Below are 21,931 nucleotides of genomic sequence, written 5' to 3' on the forward strand. Positions count from 1 at the left end.
TTTAAACCACGGTTCTCCATTTCAAAAGTACAGTGGTACCCCGCAAGACGAATGCCTCGCAAGACGGAAAACCCGCTAGACGAAAGGGTTTTCCGTTTTTCGATGCGCTTCGCAGGACGAATTTCCCTATGGGCTTGCTTCGCAAGACGAAAATGTCTTGCGAGTCTTGAGATTTTTTTTCGCTCCCCACACCCTTTTTCTAAGCCGCTAAACCGCTAATAGCCTTTTAGCAGCTAATCCGCTAATCCCTTAAGCCTTTAATAGCCGCTAATAGCCGCTAAACCGCTAATAGTGCTAATCGGCTAATAGGGTTGCTTTGCAAGACGAAAAAACCGCTAGACGAAGAGACTTGCAGAACGAATTAATTTCGTCTTGCGAGGCACCACTGTAATGGGGGATCTGTGGTTTCATGTTGGTTTACTAATCAGGAAAAAACATGGTTTAAGATCCTGTGCTGCCTAATAAACCAACATTAATACACAGTTATTTGTTTGGAATGAAGCAGGAAACTGTGGTTTTAAAAGCCGAGGAATCCAGACCATAATCAGCATATTAGAGAGGTGGGGAAGAAAGAGCTGGCCTGATTCACAGCTTTATATTTTACAAAGCTAGAAATGTTACATTTTTAAAAGGCCCTGTAAAACCCTTTGTTATTTAAAACAGGCTTATAAACTAAGCTGACTTTTCTTTCATCGAACAACAGAGGATTAGTACCTGCTTTGGCAGCTAATACAGAAGCTAATAGAAAAATTGCTCTCTTTTTTCACTTTTTGAATTAGCTGCAGATGGTTCACACTATGTCAGAAGAGAAAGTAAAAAGCAGCCCAATAACAAAATAATTTGCAAAACTCTACAAAAATTATGACTTTTAGGATTTAAGGGATTGTTATCCCTATAATCATGTTTGGAGTCCTACTAATTTCAGCTAAACTTACTTCCAGCTGTTTTGCAGAACTAAAAACAATACTGTACATCTTTCTTAACATCTGTTTTATTAAAAATATATATACTGGAAGTTGCAGCTTCTTGCTACTAATGACATATCCAAACAGAAAAGATGTGAGGAACATTTATATGCCTGCATTGCTATATATACAGTATATATTTTCAAATCTATAGCGGGAGCTTTTGATAGTGAAAAAAAGGTCTTTTGAAAATCTCATGAAACAAATATTGAATGCATTATCAGACATTAAAAACCAAAATGCTTTGAACTGTGACTTACTTCCCAGAGGTGCTGGGTGTTCCTGGTTGCTCCTGCTTGCACCTTTTCTGGCAGAAGGAGAACTCCCTGGAAAGGCCCGATCCAGGTGCCCTGCTGAATCCTTTGAGCAGCACAGATGCCATAGGCCAAACCAGGCACAGTGCTGGTGCACAGACACACTTCCCGGGGCAGATCCCGAAGCCACTCAGGAATCTCAGGTGGAGGGGCGGCGGCGGCGGCACTACTAGTGCCCACCAGACGGCGTAAAGAGTGCAAAGGGCCGTGCATGGGGCACTCTCCATTACGATTATCTGCACACATGTCACATCCTACAGAGCAAAGACAAAAAACAAAAAGGATTTAGCTGGTCACAGATAGGTTACTGCCATCAGATCTCATGGTCGAGATATGTGGATTAATCCACCATTTTTTAAAATAGGAACATAAACATACTCTTGTTGTATGCCCATCTTTCATATCTCAACCACTGTTATAATACATATATGCATAAACAGCATCATATTCCCAAGGTAAACCTATTTGGGACATTAGAAGGTGTACAGAAGGTTCATTCAGGTGAAGCCTGAACCATTCACATGCATTTATAAGCTTTTAAAGCTATTATTTTAAAGAGTTGGCTTAGGTTCACATTCTGGCCACTTTAAGGTACTTTTCTGTTCTGTTCAGTTGCTCACAATGACCAAGACGTCAATCGACACAGGGCCAGCCCTGCCATTAGGCAAAAGGATGAGTCAGGCCATGCTATACTGACTTGAAGCATCCTCTGGCCCCCTGCAGCAGTTGTTCCTTCCTGATCTTCCCTCTCACTGCTATTCTCATACCTGTGGACTGGCTCTCTGGTGATGGCAGTATTTTGTGCTACTTTTTACTACAATTGTTTAAAGCACCCTATTTTACTTTGCTTCATCACTGCTTCAATATCTAACATACATATTCTATTTCCCTTTATCTGCATAAACTGCATTATCCTGAAGTCACTGGACTGTCCTTCAGCTTGGCAATTTCTAGCTACATTTACTACAGATGTCTTTGATGACATAAGCATTGCGTTTTTTATAAGCTATGTATTCATCCATTTATGTTTGAAACTATTTTTATCCTTTTAAAAAAATAAACGAATTATAATTCGTTAAATTAGTTAATAATGCTTTAAATGCATTATTTTTACATGGTTTCAAACATTTGTTAGGGTTTGCTATGTTTTGTTGTCTTATTGTTATTATCAGTTCATGGACAGAGGAATCCTAACTGGGGCAAACAGTAGACCCACCACCGCATTCAAACGCATGCTGGACCACGCCAACAAAAGCAGAAGGTTGGAGGATATTTGTTTATTTTCTTCATATTTCGCTACACTAGCTCCAGGCTGGTGTACCTGAGGGTGCTGAGGACCCAGCCCCTTGTGGGATCTTGATGACTTTGGATCCAGCAGATCTAAACCCACTGGTGCCCTGCCACTACACTGAAACGTGTCATTTTAGGGTTTTCTACTGGCTACTGCCATTGAGGAGACCACAAATTGTAGCTTTCACTTGAATGGGCACTGCTGGTGCTTCCACCACTCCAACTGGTGCCAATCCTGACACCAATGAAGGCTTGTGAGAAAGCAACTACATGCCATTCAACACATCCCCTCAGCAATCCATATTGTGGGGGTGTTGGATTACACTGCATCCTTTCGCATAAATATTTAAATATGTTGTTGATATGAGAAGTGTTTTTGCATTTGTTAATATGTTTGATATGTTGTTGCTATACTCTTGTCCTGATATGAGACACAGTAAACTGTCTTGATATGCCAACATTTATATTTTACTATCTGCTTGTTTTCATTATTTGTTTGCTTCTTATGTATTCTAAGTAAGATCCCGTATTTTTCCATCTATAAGACGCCCCCATGTATAAGACACCCCCTATTTTTGGGGACCCCGATTTAAGAAAATGGGGGGTCTATCCATGTATAAGACACCCCCAAATTTTGGACTTTTTAAAAGGGGAAAAACCTAGTTTTATACACAGAAAAATACGGTACTTTCGGCACAGTCTTCCGTGGGAAAAGTAGCGCACAAAGTAAACCGATGATGACTAATTGAAATTATCATGAAAATAAGATGTGTAGTGACTGTGGTAGGGTACAGAAATACGAATCTCCCAAGTTTTCGCTAGCCATGATTTCACTTAAGGCTTTTAGTCAAATAATTTTCACACAATTATTTCTGAAGAAATGTTTACTCGTTTCCACAGTAAAATGTAAATGCATGTTATGTTTATGCCAACTTTATGAGTGGCAAGCTATTCATGAAACTACACCTTTGCCCGTTCTTATTTCAGGGTGGGAGTCTACTAAGCTGTGTGCACGGAATGAGACCTGCTCATGCAATGGGAGTTTCTTCCTGCCCTGGAGGACTCGGGGAACCCCTATAACAGGTTTTGGGGGCACACATGGGGAGGAGTGTGAGGAACAAGTCTTGTAGTGCAAGCAGAGCTCGTTCCCCATGTGCATGCCCCACTTATAGTGCCATTACCAGCCCCTTCAATTTCAGTTCAGTATTATAATAAGTTTCTAATCTTTACTGACAGCAGAAAACGTTATGTACATACAGTAACTAATGCACAGCATCCTTATGATACATTAAAATGTTACTATTTTCCCCCCTTATATGAATAAAAAGGACTTCAGAAGTTTTCATTTTATTCTGTTTCATGTTAATGGTTTCCATATTCTTTACATGAAGGTTCTGGACTTTCAAGAGAACAGTTCATGCTCAGAAATATGTTTTGCAACTAAAATAAAAATGAAACCCTTTGAATCAATTACAGTTCCTGGCACATTTTGTACATTGTAACACAATTAAAGGTTTCAGACAACTCTTTTCCAGAAATATTTTCAAAAAGTAGTACTTGTTCTACATTATTTACACAGCAATTACTTCCCCCCTGATAATTCTGCATCATACACATCCAGCAGCTAAAAATAAAACAAAAATATTCACCAGTTGGTTAGGGATTTGGTGGTCTAAACCACAAATCTGGAATAAGTAAGCAGCCTAAAACCACAGGTTATAAACCCAGCAGGACTGTCACGGCCTTCTTGCCTCCTATATTAGATAAACTTCAATACAGTATACTGTGTAAGAATCTTTCAGAGAAGCACAAAAAGTTTCTACCTATTCAATGTGATTATGAGTCACATAACTAAAATGCAGCCTCTTATTTCTGCAGTTGATACCTTACACACGTATATTATGGCACCTAGGTGCAATTTATCACTGCTCAGGTTAATTTATCACTGTTCAAAGGCTCATAATTAATTACCGTATATACTCGAGTATAAGCCAATTTTTTCAGCACATTTTTTATGCTGAAAAAGCCCCCTCGGCTGATACTCGAGTGAGGGTCCCACTTACTGTTTGCTGCCGCCACTCATGCCACCGCCGCTCTGCCAAGCACAGCTCCTGTGCCTGCCCTTGCGAGCGGCAGAGGCTGTTGTTGGCAGAGGAGGAAGAACGAGCAACCCGAAAGCAGCTCTTTCACGCTGCTCCTTCCTCCGCTGCCGCCTTGTCGCTGTCAGCATTTCCCACCCTAGGCTTATACTTGAGTCAATAAGTTTTCCCAGTTTTTTGTGGTAAAATTAGGTGCCTCGGCTTATATTCGGGTCAGCTTATACTCGAGTATATACGGTACATGCCTTTTTTTACAATCATCTAGATGAACAGTAAATCAGAATATATATACTAAAATATAATTAATTTGAAGATTCCTTTAAAAATGCAAGGCTGTAAGGAATACAGCATTAAGCAGCAAAGTAAAACAGTTATCCTCCAGCTGTTAAGCACCTTTGCCAAAAAAACTGATTGAAGTGCACTGCAGCGTACAAAATGGGATTTTTGACTTTTTCTTTGAACAGCCGATCTCTACACATATTACTTTTTTAAGGTCCTAGGTTTCAACAGCAGTTTGCCATGAAACACTGGATGCTAGTGTTTGAGAAACGTGAACCCAAAGCTGGGACAGCTCAGCTAGTAGAGCACAAGACTCTTAATCTCAGGGTTGTGGGTTTGAGCCCCACGTTGGGCAAAGGATTCCTGCATTGCAGGGGATACACTAGATCACCTTTGTGTTCCCTTCCAACTCTACAATTCTATGATTCTTGGGCACAAACAACTAGTTACCTTCCAATTCTAAGATTCTATGACATAGTTATTTAGATTCAGGAAAATCACTTGGTACTGTATTAGGTCTTCTTGGAGTGCTACATACTTACAAGTGAGTACGTTAGGGATTCCTGCTAAAAGCCAGGTTCAGGTGTAATATTGCTGACCCAACAAACGATGGTCAGTTGAAGAAGGAATGAGTGATGAGCTCAAGTGTTCCCTCCTTTCCTCCTTCCTTTTCATGTCCAGCTGAGGAGACTTTTCTGGTTTACGAAACAATCATTTCCCCAAGGCATCCAAACTGACAAACTCTAGTTTAAGCACTGCCTGCAGCTAAAACTGTTCTGCAATCTTGGATTGCAGGCAGCACTTAAACACTATTCCTGGTCAAGACACCCTGAGCGAACTGTGATTTAACAAATCATGAAGTCACTTCTGCAGCCAGGTGTATGAAAGCGGAAGATAAAAAGAGCGTTCAGACTCATTGCTTTCCGCCCACTCTAACAAACTATAATCTGTTGGACTAGAAACATTATGTATGAACCAACCCACAAAGATACAGGACATTTTGGCTGTGGTCAAAAGGATTATAAATCCTATATACAATCCTATCCCATCCTCAGATGAAATACTTGAAATCACTTTAATTCTGTTGGCTTCAATGCAATTTAAGCTTACTTAAATCCTTTTATTTGTACCCAGAAATTATTTTGGATCAGGATGATAATTCCTGTTAATACAGGCAGATATATTCCCTAGTGCTGTAGAAAACTACAGAAGCTAATGCTGATAAAAGTGGCATAAAGGCTCCATGCATTTCTTTAATGTTTTGTGAAGAAGAGATAGGCTGTTGTCTACACTTTCTTCCTATTTCCCTTTTCCTTTCATTTCATAGAGTAGATATGGTTTTACAGGTGTAAAACTAAAATTTCTCACTACTGAATATTCGCATACACGTTCAAACTATGGACCATTACTTTTATTTTGGAAGCCTATTATATAGGATGTGGTTTGGAGAATATCATATAAACACTACATATATGCATTGCTTTTGTTAAACCCCTTTTCAGGTATGACACAAATATATTTGAAAAAGCACACGGACATGGAAATGTTCCAAGCAGTGCCGGTGCCAAGCTATTTTGCACCCTAGGCAAGGCTTACACCACCAAAAAAATACTGCTAACTACAATTTTCAAAAACTGATGTCGTGTAGAAATGATAACATTATTCAAAATATAAATTTCTAATATTTTATTTTTGTATTTTGAATAATTTTATCATTTTTGCAAGCCATGTGTTTCTGAAAATTGAAGTTAGCCTTTTTTTGTTATATAACAAAAAATAATCTGTATAAAACTGTGTCCGCAAGGTCAGTACTGCGCTCCTCTGAGGTCTGTACTCTACTCAGCTGCCTAGTTTGCCTAATGATATCACCCGCCCTGGTTCCAAGGACAATTGTTTGATAGTGGTATTATTACTACATGCCAGACCACAATCCTGAAATCAATTAAACCAGGATCTTTGAACCCTGGTTTAGTTCCATAACCTTCTATAAACTATACCACTTGGTTACGTCAATCCTTACATCTCTGAAAACAATACAATTTACTTTTGAGTAAGTATGTGTAAGACAGAGGAGCACATGCAAAAAATTAAGTGTTTTGTGGACTGCACTGTAATTGAAATGTGAGATGAGAAAGATGCAGCCTAGAGTGGACACCATCCTAGATAGGAAAATAGCTCAACAACATGTTTCCCACTACAAAGGGGTGGAAATTCAAGGAAGCCTACTCCATGGGGGGGGGGTGCAATTTTACAGTATTTGTTTGAAAGCATTTATGAACCACTGAGTATTTTTTTAAAATCTCTAATCAGTGTACAACATAAGAGCAATAAACAATACCATTAAAACAAAAATATAACATAAAACTAGTAAAAGAACATAAAAGAACCAGTAAAAGCACATAAACAGAGTTTCAGGGAATTCAAACAAATAAAAACAGAGCCTGGTTTCATGGGTCAGGGAAAGCTTGGCACTATCATTTGATTTATACTAATCTTCTTTAAGCAAAATCAATAATAAACCCAATTGATTGTTTCTTATAAAGAATGAACTCATGCTGGCTAGCCCCAAAACTAAACTTGCAACCATTCTCTCCCCCCCCACCAAAAAAAACCCTCCCTCAAACCTTTCATTATAGCCTCTTTAAGATTTCTTTTTCTGTATGAATCGGGGGGGGGGGGATCTTGTTGGAAAGTCTTAAGATTTAGGAAACGACTGATCAAGATTTCAGTTACTTTTCAGAGCAGACCCTTGATTCTGGAATAATTTGTTCCCTGCTGACAATCTTTTAGATGTGTAACCTCCTCCCAGCTTCCTGATTATTAATGGCTCTCTTGGAGACACCATGTCTACTGAACAGCTTCAATTAAATGAAGCCAAAGCATCTTTTTTACTCCAGCCAGGCAGCTTTAAGCTCAAACTTCTGCACTCTGCCACTAGATATGTAACATCACTCACTTTTACACATACATGAGGGTTTTAGAACCTCTGATAAAACATAAAAATATGAGATAGGCATACATGCTGGAATCAATAGCTTTTGAGGGGGGGACTCTGTGCTCCTTTCCTGTACAAGAAATAAAAATGAGTACTGTACTACAAAAATTTGGGGGGGTGGGATGTAGACTACATAAATGCCAATTGTTTCCCAGCTCTAAGAGTAGATTCCACCTGTGGAAACTATGCTAACAGACAAATAAACAATCTGCTTGACTTATGTAAAGAATGTGCTTGCTTTATGCATTTTCCTTATTTATACTGAAACTGCATATCCAGAAAGACTGACAACAGTTTCTGTAGCCAGAACTGCTAGCGTATATAGTCATAAAATTATTATAAATGTTTTGGCTGTTTACTCTGAACACTATCTAAGCTACAAGCATTATTCATGATGTAATATAAACCCAACTTTACAATTTGCTGAATTCTATTATAGTCCAAAAGGAATTACAAGATTATCTGAGTACATAATTATCTTCTGAATATATGTTTGCCTTGATTTCAGAGTAGGTCTGTAAAACTGAATTTTACAATATTTTTATTGTGTCCCCAGTATTTATAATGCTGTTTAAATGCTGACCACAATGTTCCATTTTTTTAAAAAAAGCGTACCATTCAAATCCTAAACTCATTATTTGGAAGTAACTGAAATAGTTCTGCTCAAGTATTTAGGAGTCAAGCATACCTCTAAATGAGTTTATACATAAATTTTATTCAGATTAATTGAAAACTAAATGTAAGGTGCCCCAGTCCCACTCAGTGTGAAGAAGTAACTCCTATTGGCTTCAGTAGAATTTGCATCATACAATTCATAACATGGATACAAATTGTATTAATTTTAGTTAACACTACTTCTAAGCCGTGTGGACTTTGAAACTATACAGATGTGCATCTAAATCTAATGCACACAGTGTATAAGTCTGTTCCACTGAAATCAGTCTGGTTACCTGATGTATAAAGGCTGCATTTCGCAATGTGAATATTTGTTTCAAAAAAATAATAAAAAAACTTGATAAAATGTAAATGGTGCAATTAGCCTTTTGGCTACAGCTATACAGATCAGAAAGATGTGCAATTTATCTGCTCCCTGGTCCGTTTACAAGAAACTAGAATTTACACATGTTATACACTGCTCAGGACAGAGATTAGTATTTCCCTTTTTAAAAAAAGAAGAAGGGAGAAACCACTCATTTCCAAGGAATAGGAATGGGGGAACCTACATTTCAAAGCAAACAAAGTGATACAAAGGAAGAGATCAGCAATCTATTTGTATGAATAATCAGTTATAAAGAGAAAACTGCAACATAGGCCACATTCTGATTACTGCATTTATCAAGAGAAAATTTTAATACTGTAGTCCGAACTTGCTGTAGAGAAATCCAAGAATCTTGAAACCAGAAGATTTTAATTGAGGTTCCTTATGGTGCATGTGAAACTACTACTGTGACTTTGACATAAGTAACAGAACAAGTCTGATATTTTCAGAAGATCTGTCATGAAGGGCAACAAAGAGTCGGAGACATGAGGAACTGCTTCTTCCCTACATTTTTGACCACAGAATTAACTCTTGAAACTAGAAGGAGCTGTTCTGTTTACTTCAGTAGGCTTTTTGAACAGGCTCCTAATCAGCAAGAGGAAACTGTAGAAGATTGTCACACTATATTGGATAGACAATAAAATAGTGGCAACTTTTATTTCAAGGAAAATTTATTCTGTAAATTAAGAAATAAGTTGCAGTAAAAGCATTTGAATGGGGTTCATGGTGCATTTTAAGGCTGCGATCCTATACACATACTTTCCTAGGGATAAGTTCCCATTAAACTGAATGAGACTCACTTTTGAGTAGACATGTACAGAATTGCACTGCAAAAGTCTCATGCAAGAATTTACACTTACAGCACAGTTCTATTCATATCTACTCAAAAGTAAGTCCCACTGAGGTCAATGGAGCTTACTCCCGAGTAAGTGTGTATAGAATTGCAGGGTTGACTAAAGCCATGAGCCACTATATATTTAATTCAAGAGTAATTTTGTTGGTGTGAATTGGCATTACTGACATAAACAAATGGGGATTTTGATTGAGGATCACTTGGTGGTGGTGCGGAGTATCCAAAAATGTTCAAAAGGAATTCACATCATTCTTCCTTAAATCCCCACATTGTGTCAACAGGAGAATGAAAAAGAGAGAGAAAATGTATCATTTCCTGGGGGAACTGTTAACAAAGGTTTCTTACATGATCCTCTTAGGAAGAATCAGTTGTAAACAAAACAAAAAAACCCCAAATACATTAGGGTTGTCAGTGAATTAGAGGTTTGTAGTCGATTAAGTGTCGTGTTTTTTTACCAATTAATCAATTAATTAACTGGATGCAGTAAACATTACACTTCCTCAACAGAGATCATAGCAGTTGATGACAATAACATTTTTTCTTGATACACACAATGATTCCGAGCATGATTACTCAGAAGTAAATCCCATGGAGTTCAGCAGGCTTTACTTCTAAGAAAGTGTGCTTAGGACTGCTGCAATCCACCAAATCCAAGTCTCACTGAACTCAGCGGAAGTTACTTCTGAGTAAACATACAAACTTTTGTGCTACATATAACATACTTTACTGCTTGGAAAAGCAGCATAACAACTATGCCAGAATAAAAAGCAATAGGTGGATTGGACCCCACATAAATATGAGTCAGACCCATTGGTCCATCTAGCTCAGTGCTGTTTGCACCAACTGCCAGTAGCTCTCCAGGGTTTCAGGCAGGGTTCTCTTCCAGCCTTACCTAGAGATACTAGGAATTGAATTTGAGACCTTCTGCACGCAAGGCTCTCCACTGAGCTTCCCATCTGCAAGTTTTTACAATAAGAATAGATATATCACACCATCAACACTGTAGAAGTCATTATTGTTGGCCAGTGCTTTTTATTTAAAAAAAACCAACAACACTAGAAATCACTGAATTGGCTACTAATAAAATATGTTAACTTCTCTTTTCCATTAACAGTTTAATCCCTTCCGTCTTAAAATGTGCATGGTTATATCTACCGTCCCAATTTTACAAACAAGGAATGCCTTGTGTCATCTGTTATTTAACTGTTTGAACATACCTGCACAAATAAATAGCAGTATAATAGTCTTAAATCCAACAGTCAATTTTCAACAGTACATAAACACTACCATCATACAATAAAAACACCTAATGAAAATACAGGGACAGACTTTGGTCTTAATTTTCAGCAGCTCCCTGTGCGAGGCCTAAATTAGGCGCCCTCCCCTCCGACCTCTCGCCTTCTGTTCTGCATGTGCACTACATCATAGCTGTGATGCCCTGCAGTCACCCCTCAGTTCAGTGTGGGGAAACCAGCACCCAATCTGCCTTTGGAAAATACTTGTGATACTGCTATGCAACGAGCCGGCTCGACCACTCACTAAATCTTAAAGAGTTTGGCATCTAAGGTTGCATCATACAAAAGTCAGCTAATCTATGGCAACATACAATCAAGCATTTTCACACACTACACAAAAATTTCAAAAAAAGGCGAGTTTCATTCATACTATGTGTGCCATGTTTGAATGTTGCCAGTGTAAGAAAGCAAGCAAAATCAAACACACATTTTTACTAAGTGTGTATTTTATATTTACCATACTTTTCCATGTGAAAGACTAGGTTTTTTTACTTTAAAATAAGGTTAAAAATCTGGAGGTGTCTTATACACGGATAGTGCATATGCCCATTTCTAAATTTGGGGTCCCCAAAAGTAGGGGGCATCTTATACATGGGGGTGTCTTATACACGGGAATATACGGTATATTACGTATTGATTTAAGCAAATACAATTTAGTCCCATCCATGAAGTTTAAGTGAATTTTATGGAGAAATATCTACCTTTTTAATAGACACTGGCACAGTTAGTATAACTGCTCGACACTAAAGGGTTGGTTGAAATCTATATATTTACTTAAATTCTAACTCACACAAACCTTGAGCAAAAGATGGTCAAGATTTTTCATCATAAAAAAGCCAGGAGTTCTTAAAACTACATAAAATATGAAGCTAAAACTACACGAGATATACAAATAATACAATGTCACATCTTGGGGTACGAACATTCCTACTTTTAATAAAACAGGGTACACAACTTTTTGGAAACATTCAGGGTCAGACGTCTGAGGCAAGAGAGCTTCTGAAACAAAATGAAACCTTCAATCATGCCTCCCAAAAAAACCTTGTTATTTTTATATAAGGCATCAATAGGATCAGATAATCAGCCATTCCTCCTTTAGTTTTCACAAGTATGCATTTTTGTAAGACAAAACTGCATTGTGAACTGTGTTAGACAAGAAGTGTCTGTTCCTAACATAGCCGTAGAGCAAGCATAGGCAAACGCGGCCCTCCAGATGTTTTTGGACTACAGCTCCCATCATCCCTGACCACTGGTCCTGTTAACTAGGGATGATGGGAGTTGTCGTCCCAGAACATCTGGAGGGCCGAGTGTGCCTATGCCCGCTATAGAGTAAGGATGGAGAACCTCCCCCCAGATAGTACTGGATTTCTACTCCAATCATCCCTCACCATTGGCCATCCTGGCTGGGCTGCGAGTTGGAGTATCTGGAGGGCTCACAGGTTCCCCATGCCAGATTTAGACCTTCTCACTTGAGCTGTTTCTTTCTTGGTGACCTATCTTCCTACAGTTTTTCAGCTGATCTGACCCCTTGTCTATTCTTTCTTTTTCAAAACAAGCTAACAAAAAAACCAAGATATGAAATGCAACCACACATTTCAAGTATCATCTAGCTCTGCCCGAATTGGGCAATCAGATTTTCACTAGCTGAACTTTAACACAATACTAAACATAAATACAATACTAAGGGGTGAAAGCAAATACCGTATTTTTCGTCCTATAGGGCGCACCGGCCCATAGGACGCACCTCGTTTTTTTGGGGGGGGGGAAATGAATTTTTAAAAATTATTCCCCCCCCCCCAGCTGCGGCTGCCACTCCAAGCCTCGCACGCCCGGCGGGACCTCCCGCCGGGCGCGCAAGGCTTGCAGACACCCGCCTGAAGCACGGGGCGCCCTCCGGAGGGCGCCCCGTGCTTCGGGCTGCAGGCTGCTGCCCACAAGCCTTGTGAGCCCGCGGGAACTCCCGCAGGGCTTGCAAGGCTTGCGGATAGCTTTCTGAAGCCTGGAGAGCGAGAGGGGTCAGTGCGCACCGATGCCTCTCGCTCTCCAGGCTGCAGCGAAAGCCTGCATTCGCCCCATAGGACGCAAACACATCTCCCCTTCATTTTTGGAGGGGAAAAAGTGTGTCCTATGGGGTGAAAAATACGGTAAGTGAAAGCCATAAAAAATGAAAACAAGAAAACAGCGTTCCAGTTTCCTCCTGATAATGTGTCATGTTATGTTGCTCAAAAGAAATTTGAATACGTCTTTAAAAAGTAAGAAATGCATAGGTAGCCTTAGGTCCAGGATACCGTAAATCTTTGACCGACGGTCACTAATGTATTCTTTTGTGCATTTTCCCCTTGTTGATAGCATGCATATTCCTTTAGCCTGGATCATTTTGCTAAAATGTGTTGATGAAGAAGTTGCCATTCACTAGTCACAGAAAGCAAATACCTAGCACTTCATATTCATGCAACTGACAACTTGTTAATTGAGAATATGTTCTGACTAGTTTGCAGGGCAGTAAACTGATGTTGCAATCAAAAAGTGTTACTCCAGTATATTTTCTTGTCATAGAATTGTAGAGTTGGAAGGGATCCTGAGCATCATCTAATCTGACCCCCTGCAATGCAGGAATATGCAGCTGTCCCATACGGCGATCGAACCTGTAACCTTGGTGTCAATTTCCTTATTCTTAAAGTCTGATCCTTTGGGGAAGCTGTTGCTGAGACTATAACCATCAACTATAACTTCACAACCTGAATGTGACTGAACCCCACCCAAAAATAGCAGCCAGAGTGTCATGAGTTCATTTATTTTTTACGAATTGTACTCAGCGCTCCCCAACTTCAAACACATACTCCTGATTGTAGGTACAACTCCTCTGAACAGCCAAGTTGACAATAATTTGCCACAAACTGTCCAATTCTTAAACCAAACTTCCCCCTCTCCCAAAGTCCTGCCCTATATAAGAGGTATACTTTGAGGCTAGACTGCCTTTTGATTTATTAATAAACAACATAGTTTTCTGTACTAGCTGTGTTAACTCAAAATTATCTCCAGAAAAGTGTACTGTAGTCAAAACCGGCAAGACAATTATAGGGCTTTAATTTGCAATTCATACCTCTAGGGTATTTTTCACTTGCTAATATTTGGTTGAAAAACCATGACTCCAAAAATCACAATGAATCACTTGTAAATGAAAAAAAAAAACAACAACAAGCCTTCAAGGAAGCTTCTTTTTTAAATTATTATTTCTCAAACAGGAGTCCCCACCCTGAATATCATTATCACCAACCAACTTCTGAAACTGAGGAAGTTTCAAAAGTATTTTGTGATCCAGGGTGGGTTTTCCCCCCCCTTTTTCCTATACATGACTTGACTAATAACTACATACAACAACAACAAACAATAGGAACACACCAAAATTTTGTTTTTAGCAGTTACAAACCACCCAAAGTTTTTGGATACCGTCAGACGGCAATGCAATAATGCATTACAAGCTAATAACTACAGGAACCCAAAATGTTCTTGTTCTTTAATATTTTGCACTTGGGGTGGGTTTGATATTTATTTATAATTCGATATTCAAGTTACTCTGAAGGGGCCCAAAGTTGGCCAACATCCCCTGAACGTCTAAAAAAAGCAATTATCCTACACAAACCTTAGAACAGGTCTATTCCAAAGAAAATGTACCTGTGGTTTAAAAAGCCGTCTCCATTTTGCGCCTGGTGCTGTTGTACTGATGTGAAAAAAGAGGGCGAGGGGAAATAAAAATAATAAAAAGATTGGGGGGAGCAAAGAGGCACCCCAATGTGTCGCCCCACATAGCCAGGACAGGGAGGCCCGTCTAAGGAACCATTACCTGAAACACAGGCAGGAAAGCGAGTGACTAGGCCTCTTCCGAGGCCCAAAGGCAAGCAAGGCCCGCGTTTTCGAGGGAAACAGGCCTTCCTTCGGGCTCCTCTTGGGGACGCCCTTGTGCCCTCGGCCCGAAGAAACGCCCTCAGAGGGGAAACTCTGCCGCCCGGCTCAGCGGCCTGTGGGCGAAGAAGCGACCCTGGGAGGCGGCTCGGCGTCTCCCTCAGACCACGCGCGAGGCGGCGGCAGGGGATCCTATTGGTCAAGATGCTCTCGGCCACCTGAGTCCCAGGTGCTTCCGCGGAAGCAGCGCGCAGGCAAGGGAGGGGAGAGCGCAGGAGGTGGCGATCTAATCCTAAAGCGATCCCTAAATCTGAAGGGCGATGCAGAACTCAAATGATCCCAGGAAAGGAGGAAGAGATCCATAGGAGGCCCCCCCCCATGAAATATGTGAGCCCCCCCCTCGAAAAAGTTGATTCAAATAGTGTGCACGCGCCGCCTCTTGTGATCGATTATGCGGAGCGATTATCCCCTCTCCCCCCCATATTTGATTATGTGATTATTACCACCCCCCAAATATTTTATTCAAGTTAGCATCCCTGAGCTGAAGAGATCGGTTATCTAGCGGGAAGTTATCTGCACTCCGAGGACCTGTTTTATTATGAGCCTCCTCCGCCGGACAGACTTGCGCGCTGCTTGGAGAGCCCGCACAGGATCGGGCTGCCCATCTCGAGTTCTCGCAGCCCCAGGATCCGTACATGCACACCGGTTAATCCGGGGCATCTGGATCTGAGCAGATGCGGGATTAGACGGGTTCTCTCCAAATCCGTGCAGCTCACTCGGGAGAAGTTTTGGTGGGCACTGTTATGCATATCAAAATAAATGTTGATGATTTCCAATGTAGAGGAGCCATTTTAACATAGCTAAGCCTTTCCATTTCAGGAAATTAAATCATTATGCTTAGCGGGGGTTGGGGTGTCCATTGCACGCTTGCCACGCCACTGCCTCCGTTTAAGTGTGTGCATATATACGGAACCATCTGGTGAGTTTCTTACCTTAGTTGTTTTATGGGGGGAGGGCAGGGAAATGAATGAGAAGAGGAGAGACCACGATTCAAGCGGCTTTTGTGCGAAGCCATGTGATATGCTGGGAAAATGCGTGTGTATAGAGCGCGTGTGTATTTTGTGTGTGTGTGAGTGTATCTCGCCTCCTTCGATCGCGCGTATGAATGAATTAAATTTCGGTGTCAGGTATCAGAAGGTTAGGAGAATATTGTGTGTAGATAAACCTTGCCACCCCCTTGGCCCTGGGGGAGCCCCATATACAATGTGCAGATGATGAATGGGCTTTGGGAGAGGAGATCGAAGCGAGGGCCGCATTGCCTCCACTCTCTCCTACAAAACTATAGGGCAATTAATTGTGCCTTGTCCCCTCATCCTTCATCTCCTTGTGGCACATATCGATGGAGATTACTGCTGATGGACCATTTTATCACCTTAAATAAACAGTCACCACCTTTTCTAACCTCAATCTAATATATGGGCCGCGAGCTACTCTCTTTAAGGGTGCTGCTGCTGCTGCTGCTGCCGCCGCCGCCGGCGAAACGGATGATGATGGAAAGTAGCTAAATCAGAGGCGTTAGTAGCAATTTGGGAAAATGCGGATTTAAAACGTAAAAGGCAGGGGACGGTCCACATTCCGCAGAGCGTTGCTGCGGGCAAACGCTCCTGCCGTTCGATCCAGTAGGACGGACAATGCAACTGCTCTCTTGCATTAGTTTGACACGATTCAGAGCAGCTGGGGTCAGAAAGATCCCTTTCTTTGTTGTCGGCGTTTCAGTGCAAGGGAGGAAGAAGAGCCGCGCCACCTCCAGTTCCGAAAGCTGCAACGCAAGGACATAAAACACAGATCTCTGTTGCGATCCTAAAGACCATGTCGCCTCAAACCCAAAATCACTGTCTTCCATTCGGGATTAATTAATGCGGAGTAGGTTTTTAATCCTTTCTTCTGCACGTCACGATAATTAAAAATGAATTAAAAGCCCCGTTTCTTCCATAGGTAAGAATCGAAACATCAAAACATTTACCCCCCTAAAGTGAGTAGGAGCGAGGACATTTCAAAGACTTTGACGTCAAATCCCAACTGGAGTTATTTGATTTGAATGTCAGCCTTCAGTAAAAAAAAAATTCTGGCATATCACACATGGCCAGAAAAAGCCTTTTGAGCCTCTTTTTGCGCCTCGTGTGAAGTTTGTTCATACAAAATAGAAGCTTAAAAAGAGGTTTCAAGTGGAAGGCGCTTTCTGACCAAGACAGATTTATTTAGCAGTCGCCTTTAAGACCAATACAAGCTTCAGGCGTGAAAACGCCCTAAGTTGCTCAGGATCATGGGCGTGAATCTAGACATTAAAATGCACAACTGCCGCTTTATTTAAGCAAAATCCCATTTGATTTCCAATCGTAATGAGGCAGACTGTGACAATTTATTAGCTAGAAATGTCTCCACTTGAAACAATAACATAAATCACTTTTCCTTTTTTTTCCCTTAAAAAAATACCCTCAAACAGATCCTCTTTGAAAATTGACTCCTGGCTAGTACCTATTGAATAGTCTCTCAAATAATCTATATCTGTGATTGAGGAGCCCTAAATTAGTTAAAACCTCCTCCCATTTACCTGGGAGTAAGTTCTACCGAACTCCGTGGAACTTACTTCTGAGTATGCATGATGGCGCTCTAACGAGGCAATACTTTGCACGTCTACTCAGAAGTAAGCCCCATTCAGTTCAATGTTGTTTGGCGCCTCCAGGATTGTTAAACCTCATCTACCCAAACAGAACACACAGTGAAAAAGTAGAATATTTTGCTTTACATTTAGGCACGATTTCAATTGAGAAAAATTAGCCATTCGTGGTACATATCGGAATGTCCACAGGTATTCTCACACTGGGATCCTCATCATCTCTAGTTTATGACTTTTAAAACAGTACTATACAATAAAAGATATTCAGGTGAAACTAAGAGTCTTCTGCATTATGCCATTTGCAATTAGCATATGTCGATATTAATCATAATCATAGTCAAAGGTTGACGGAATCTGGTTATGTGAGATACAATGCAGCAAGCTTTATTTCCCCGACACAAACCTCATTATCCTTTAAAATTATGGTACATATTCGGACCACAGGGCATCTGGACTGAACAAGGTTTACCAGCATCGGGTTAGGTGTCCCAGTTAAGCCAAACGACTTGGACTCAATGAGGCTGAGTCTGCTATCCTTACTTGAAACCTCCAGTGGACAAGAGACCCATCGAAATGTGTAAATGTGCTTCAGATAAGAGTGCAAAATCCAATAACCTGCCGTAATTCGATTACAAGGGCAAACTCTGCATTTTTAATTTACTGGACTCTCCACTTTTTAAAGAATGTAAGAGAGTTTCTGGTCAATCAACATGAAATTAATGGGAGGCGAGGTCGGATAAATAGAGCTAAAATCAACTCCAACAGGTCATCGTGTTCCGTACGATGACCGCCCATCCTTGCAGATCTGCTATATATTTCTGGCGCAGAACTTCAGAATTTCGGGAACCCGTTCCAAAAACCAGTGGGCTTTCACAAGATGAGGGCTAAGAGCTCGCTTTAGTGTGGAATGCGTCACTTGTGCATGCTGTTACGGCGGGCACGTCGCGTGTACAGCTAGCCAATGGGCACATTCCAAACGGGAGGCGCGCGAAATTGCAAAGCAAAACCAACTCTCCACAACCAGCAGCCTGTGAAAAGAACTCCAAAGGCGCATTAATGTGGGCTGGACTACCGTTCTGTGATTCTCTTTAGCCTTTGCTGCAGTCTTCCCTGGCCCAACAACTGCTTCCATAGCCCAGCGATCCCCGCTGCAAATCAAAACTAGTCCCAAACCAAAGACAGTCCACCGCTCTCTGGCCAAGGATCTCCACCTTCCCGTGCCGAAAATTCCTTTATCTTTTGACCGTCCCCATATCCTCTGAAAATGGAGGTCCTCCTCTCCATATTTGTGAACTCTGGAAAGGCACCACTTCTGATCTTCGACAGAAACGAGAGATACCAGACCACGAGGCGCGTGGGAAGAGGGTTTTGTGGCACACTGGGCGGGGGGGGGGGGGGGGAGAAACAGACGGGCTCACTAACAACGGGCTCGATCCACCACCCCTCGACACAGCCCCGAGATGGTCTGGCCAAACCCTGAGGTTGTGCGTTTGAAACTAGGAAGGATCTCAGTTCGGAGTTGCTTCCAAAGAAATCAGAACGGGCTCATAGTTAAGGATGAGTAAAGAGGGATCAGCGCATTGGGATTTGGATTAGAGAGCGGATTGGGAACCCAGCCTAGAACTAGGCGCGCTCCAGTTCCCTGGCACGCCCAGGGCTTGAACCCGCGCGGATCTGCGCTCGCCAGCAAATCCGACGGTTCCTGAGCCGCGTCGCGATCCCGCGTGGACCACGTGGAGTATTTTTCATCAAGTACCGCTGGCCTTTCCAAAGCTCTTTCTCTAAGTGCTGGCGAGGGAAGCACGAATTGGCTCAGCAGCCCTGCCCTTTCTGAGGTCACCCTTTGTTTTACCTTTCTTCTCTCTTGCAAGCCCTTTATCTTCTAGATTTACCGAGCTCTGTCTCTGAAAAGTAAGCCGCGTACTGTAGGCCATTAAAAGCGCGTTTCAGAGCCCATTAATTTATGAGTCTGTAATTTATGGGAGCAGATTTTCTCTCTCTCTCCGCCCGAGAAAACACGGGCTGCGTCGCCTCTGGAGGCAAACGATGCGCTGAAATGCTCAGGTTTCCCACAGCCCATGATCGGGATCGCGAAACCTGTGCGCTTTGCGACACCGGCGCGAACCGAAAACCCACTTTGCGGTTAAAACGTCACATTTAATGTGCAAGGTTCCGGCTGCAATCCTAAACACGCTTGCAACTGGAGAGTAAGCCCCATTGAACCCCATGGGGCTCACATCTGGGGAAACATGCATACAGGATTGCGCTGTAAGGTTGCAATCCTGTACCCGCTAGATCTTGGTAGCACCGTTTATGGTTCCTGGGGCCCAATAAGCAGGAGGATATTGATGCAGGGCTCCGGTCCTATGAATACTTACCTGGGCTTAATCCGCACTGAAACCAGTGGGGCTTACTTCCGAGTAAAAGTGCATAGGATCGGACGGATCCTCGCCAGATTCAAAATACATTGAAGTAAATTCAGTGCGGCTTATTGCTAAGGAACTGTGTGTATCGTGACATTGTTTTAATTAAAAAGAACCACCCGCGTTACCGTCAGCACTGGGAAGTTTCCTCAACTCGTTGGAAAAAATATATATACAAACTTTCTAAGTTACATTGAAATTGCGTTTTTCCTGCTCCACTGACCAGTTAAACCGGACTATTTATGTTTAAACCGATTTCCATCCCATTTACGTCCAGATTCAGCAAGGTTTAGAATGCAAGCACTCTTCTTAAACAAGTTGCGGGCTTCTTTCCGCCAGTCCTTGCAAAGTCTCTGAGCTTGCCTCTTTCAGCCCAGAGCACATTTACTCCAAATCTCCTCGTTTTGATAGCATTTGTTTTCATGCAAATGTTGTGAGGATCGGTTGTAAATTCACCCAAGTGCAAATATTGTTTAACCGTAGTTCGTGAAACTACAAAAATACTTAAAAAACAAAAAACCCTTATTTCAACAGGAGAAATAGCGTTTAAAAGCTACACATGTGCCATTGATAAGGTTGATTGCTCCTAACTATGCCAATAATAATACATAATGTATTTAAGACAGCTGAAAAGATTTTAAGCAATTCCAAAGGCGTGCAAGTAAAGGAACATGCTGTAATTGAGAAAAGGGTATTTGGTCAAATCCACACTTCAGAAAAGAAAAGTAATCCTAGAAAAGGGCAATCCTAGGTGTGTCTACTCAAAAGTAAGCCCTACTCCGTTTAAACTTACACCAGTGTAAGTGTGCCTGGGGTTGCAGCCTAAATCTCACGGAGGGGGGCTTTTCGACTCCCCGGTTTTGTTTTGTTTTAAGGTCAATGTGGCGGTCTCAGTAATTCTGAAATCCCCCATAGCATATTGGTTTTGACACCCAATTAGGCTTTTGACATTTATACTTTTGAAAACAAACTTCCTATGGAACGAACGTGCCTCGCCTTTGACGCTGAGAAGGCAAACCCAGCTGCGTGGTGCTACTGGCATGAACAAGGGCCGAAGGGGAAAGGATACAGTATTTTTAAAGGGTCAAAAAAAAAGGAGTTCCCTTATAAAAAGCAAAACTTTTGTTTGTTTGTTCTCAATGTAGGAAAAACATCTTCCACACATTTTAGCTTTCCATACAATATTTAAATAAAACATATTCATTTTTTTTAGAACAACAACCACCACCCTATTTTCAGTAAAGTTCTAGAAAACATTTGGTATGCAGCCGGTCACTCTCCAGTCCTGCTATAGCGCTAAGTGTTTCAGACGACCACAAAGTCCTGCCTTGGCAATGCCCCGTTGTTGGGAGTGGGACTTATTTCGGAGTATGCGCTCTTGAGACTTTGGGGGGAGTTACAAAGTTTCCCAGCGATCATTTAGGGGCATTCTGCAACGAGGAGGCGTCTAAAGGCCGCATCTCGAAGTGTTTTATTTAGTTCCAAGTAGTAATTCTAGGAGAGTCTGCGTGCGCTGGATGACCAATTCTGCTCGGGGTGCCCTTAATTTAGGCTGCAATCTCACGCACACAAAATCTCTGGGACTAAGCCCCACTGCAGGGCTTAGTTTTGAGTCAAGGGCTTAATTATTTTATTATTATTATTCGTACCACGCCCATCTGACTGGGTTGCCCCAGCCACTCTGGGCGGCTTCCAGCACATATAAAAACATAATAAAACATTGCACGTTAAAAACTTCCCTATAGGGCTGCCTTCTAAAAGTTAGAGGGTTACTCATCTCCTTGACGTAAGCTCCTTCT

At 41.5% G+C, this 21,931-nt stretch overlaps 1 protein-coding gene across 9 annotated transcripts in view; it reads right to left on the minus strand.

The window, feature by feature from the left end:
- PRDM6 (PR/SET domain 6) overlaps window positions 1-21,931 on the minus strand; it is a 99,656-nt gene that overhangs the window by 72,634 nt on the left and 5,091 nt on the right. For all 9 annotated transcript variants that reach the window (XM_083403996.1, XM_083404001.1, XM_083403998.1 and 6 more), the window contains one exon: window positions 1,226-1,533. In XM_083403996.1, coding sequence (XP_083260122.1) covers window positions 1,226-1,533 — 308 coding nt within the window. The remainder of the gene's footprint in view (window positions 1-1,225; window positions 1,534-21,931) is intronic.

This window comes from Podarcis tiliguerta (assembly GCF_965153285.1).
Source record: "Podarcis tiliguerta genome assembly, chromosome: 11".
Taxonomy (NCBI): domain Eukaryota; kingdom Metazoa; phylum Chordata; class Lepidosauria; order Squamata; family Lacertidae; genus Podarcis; species Podarcis tiliguerta.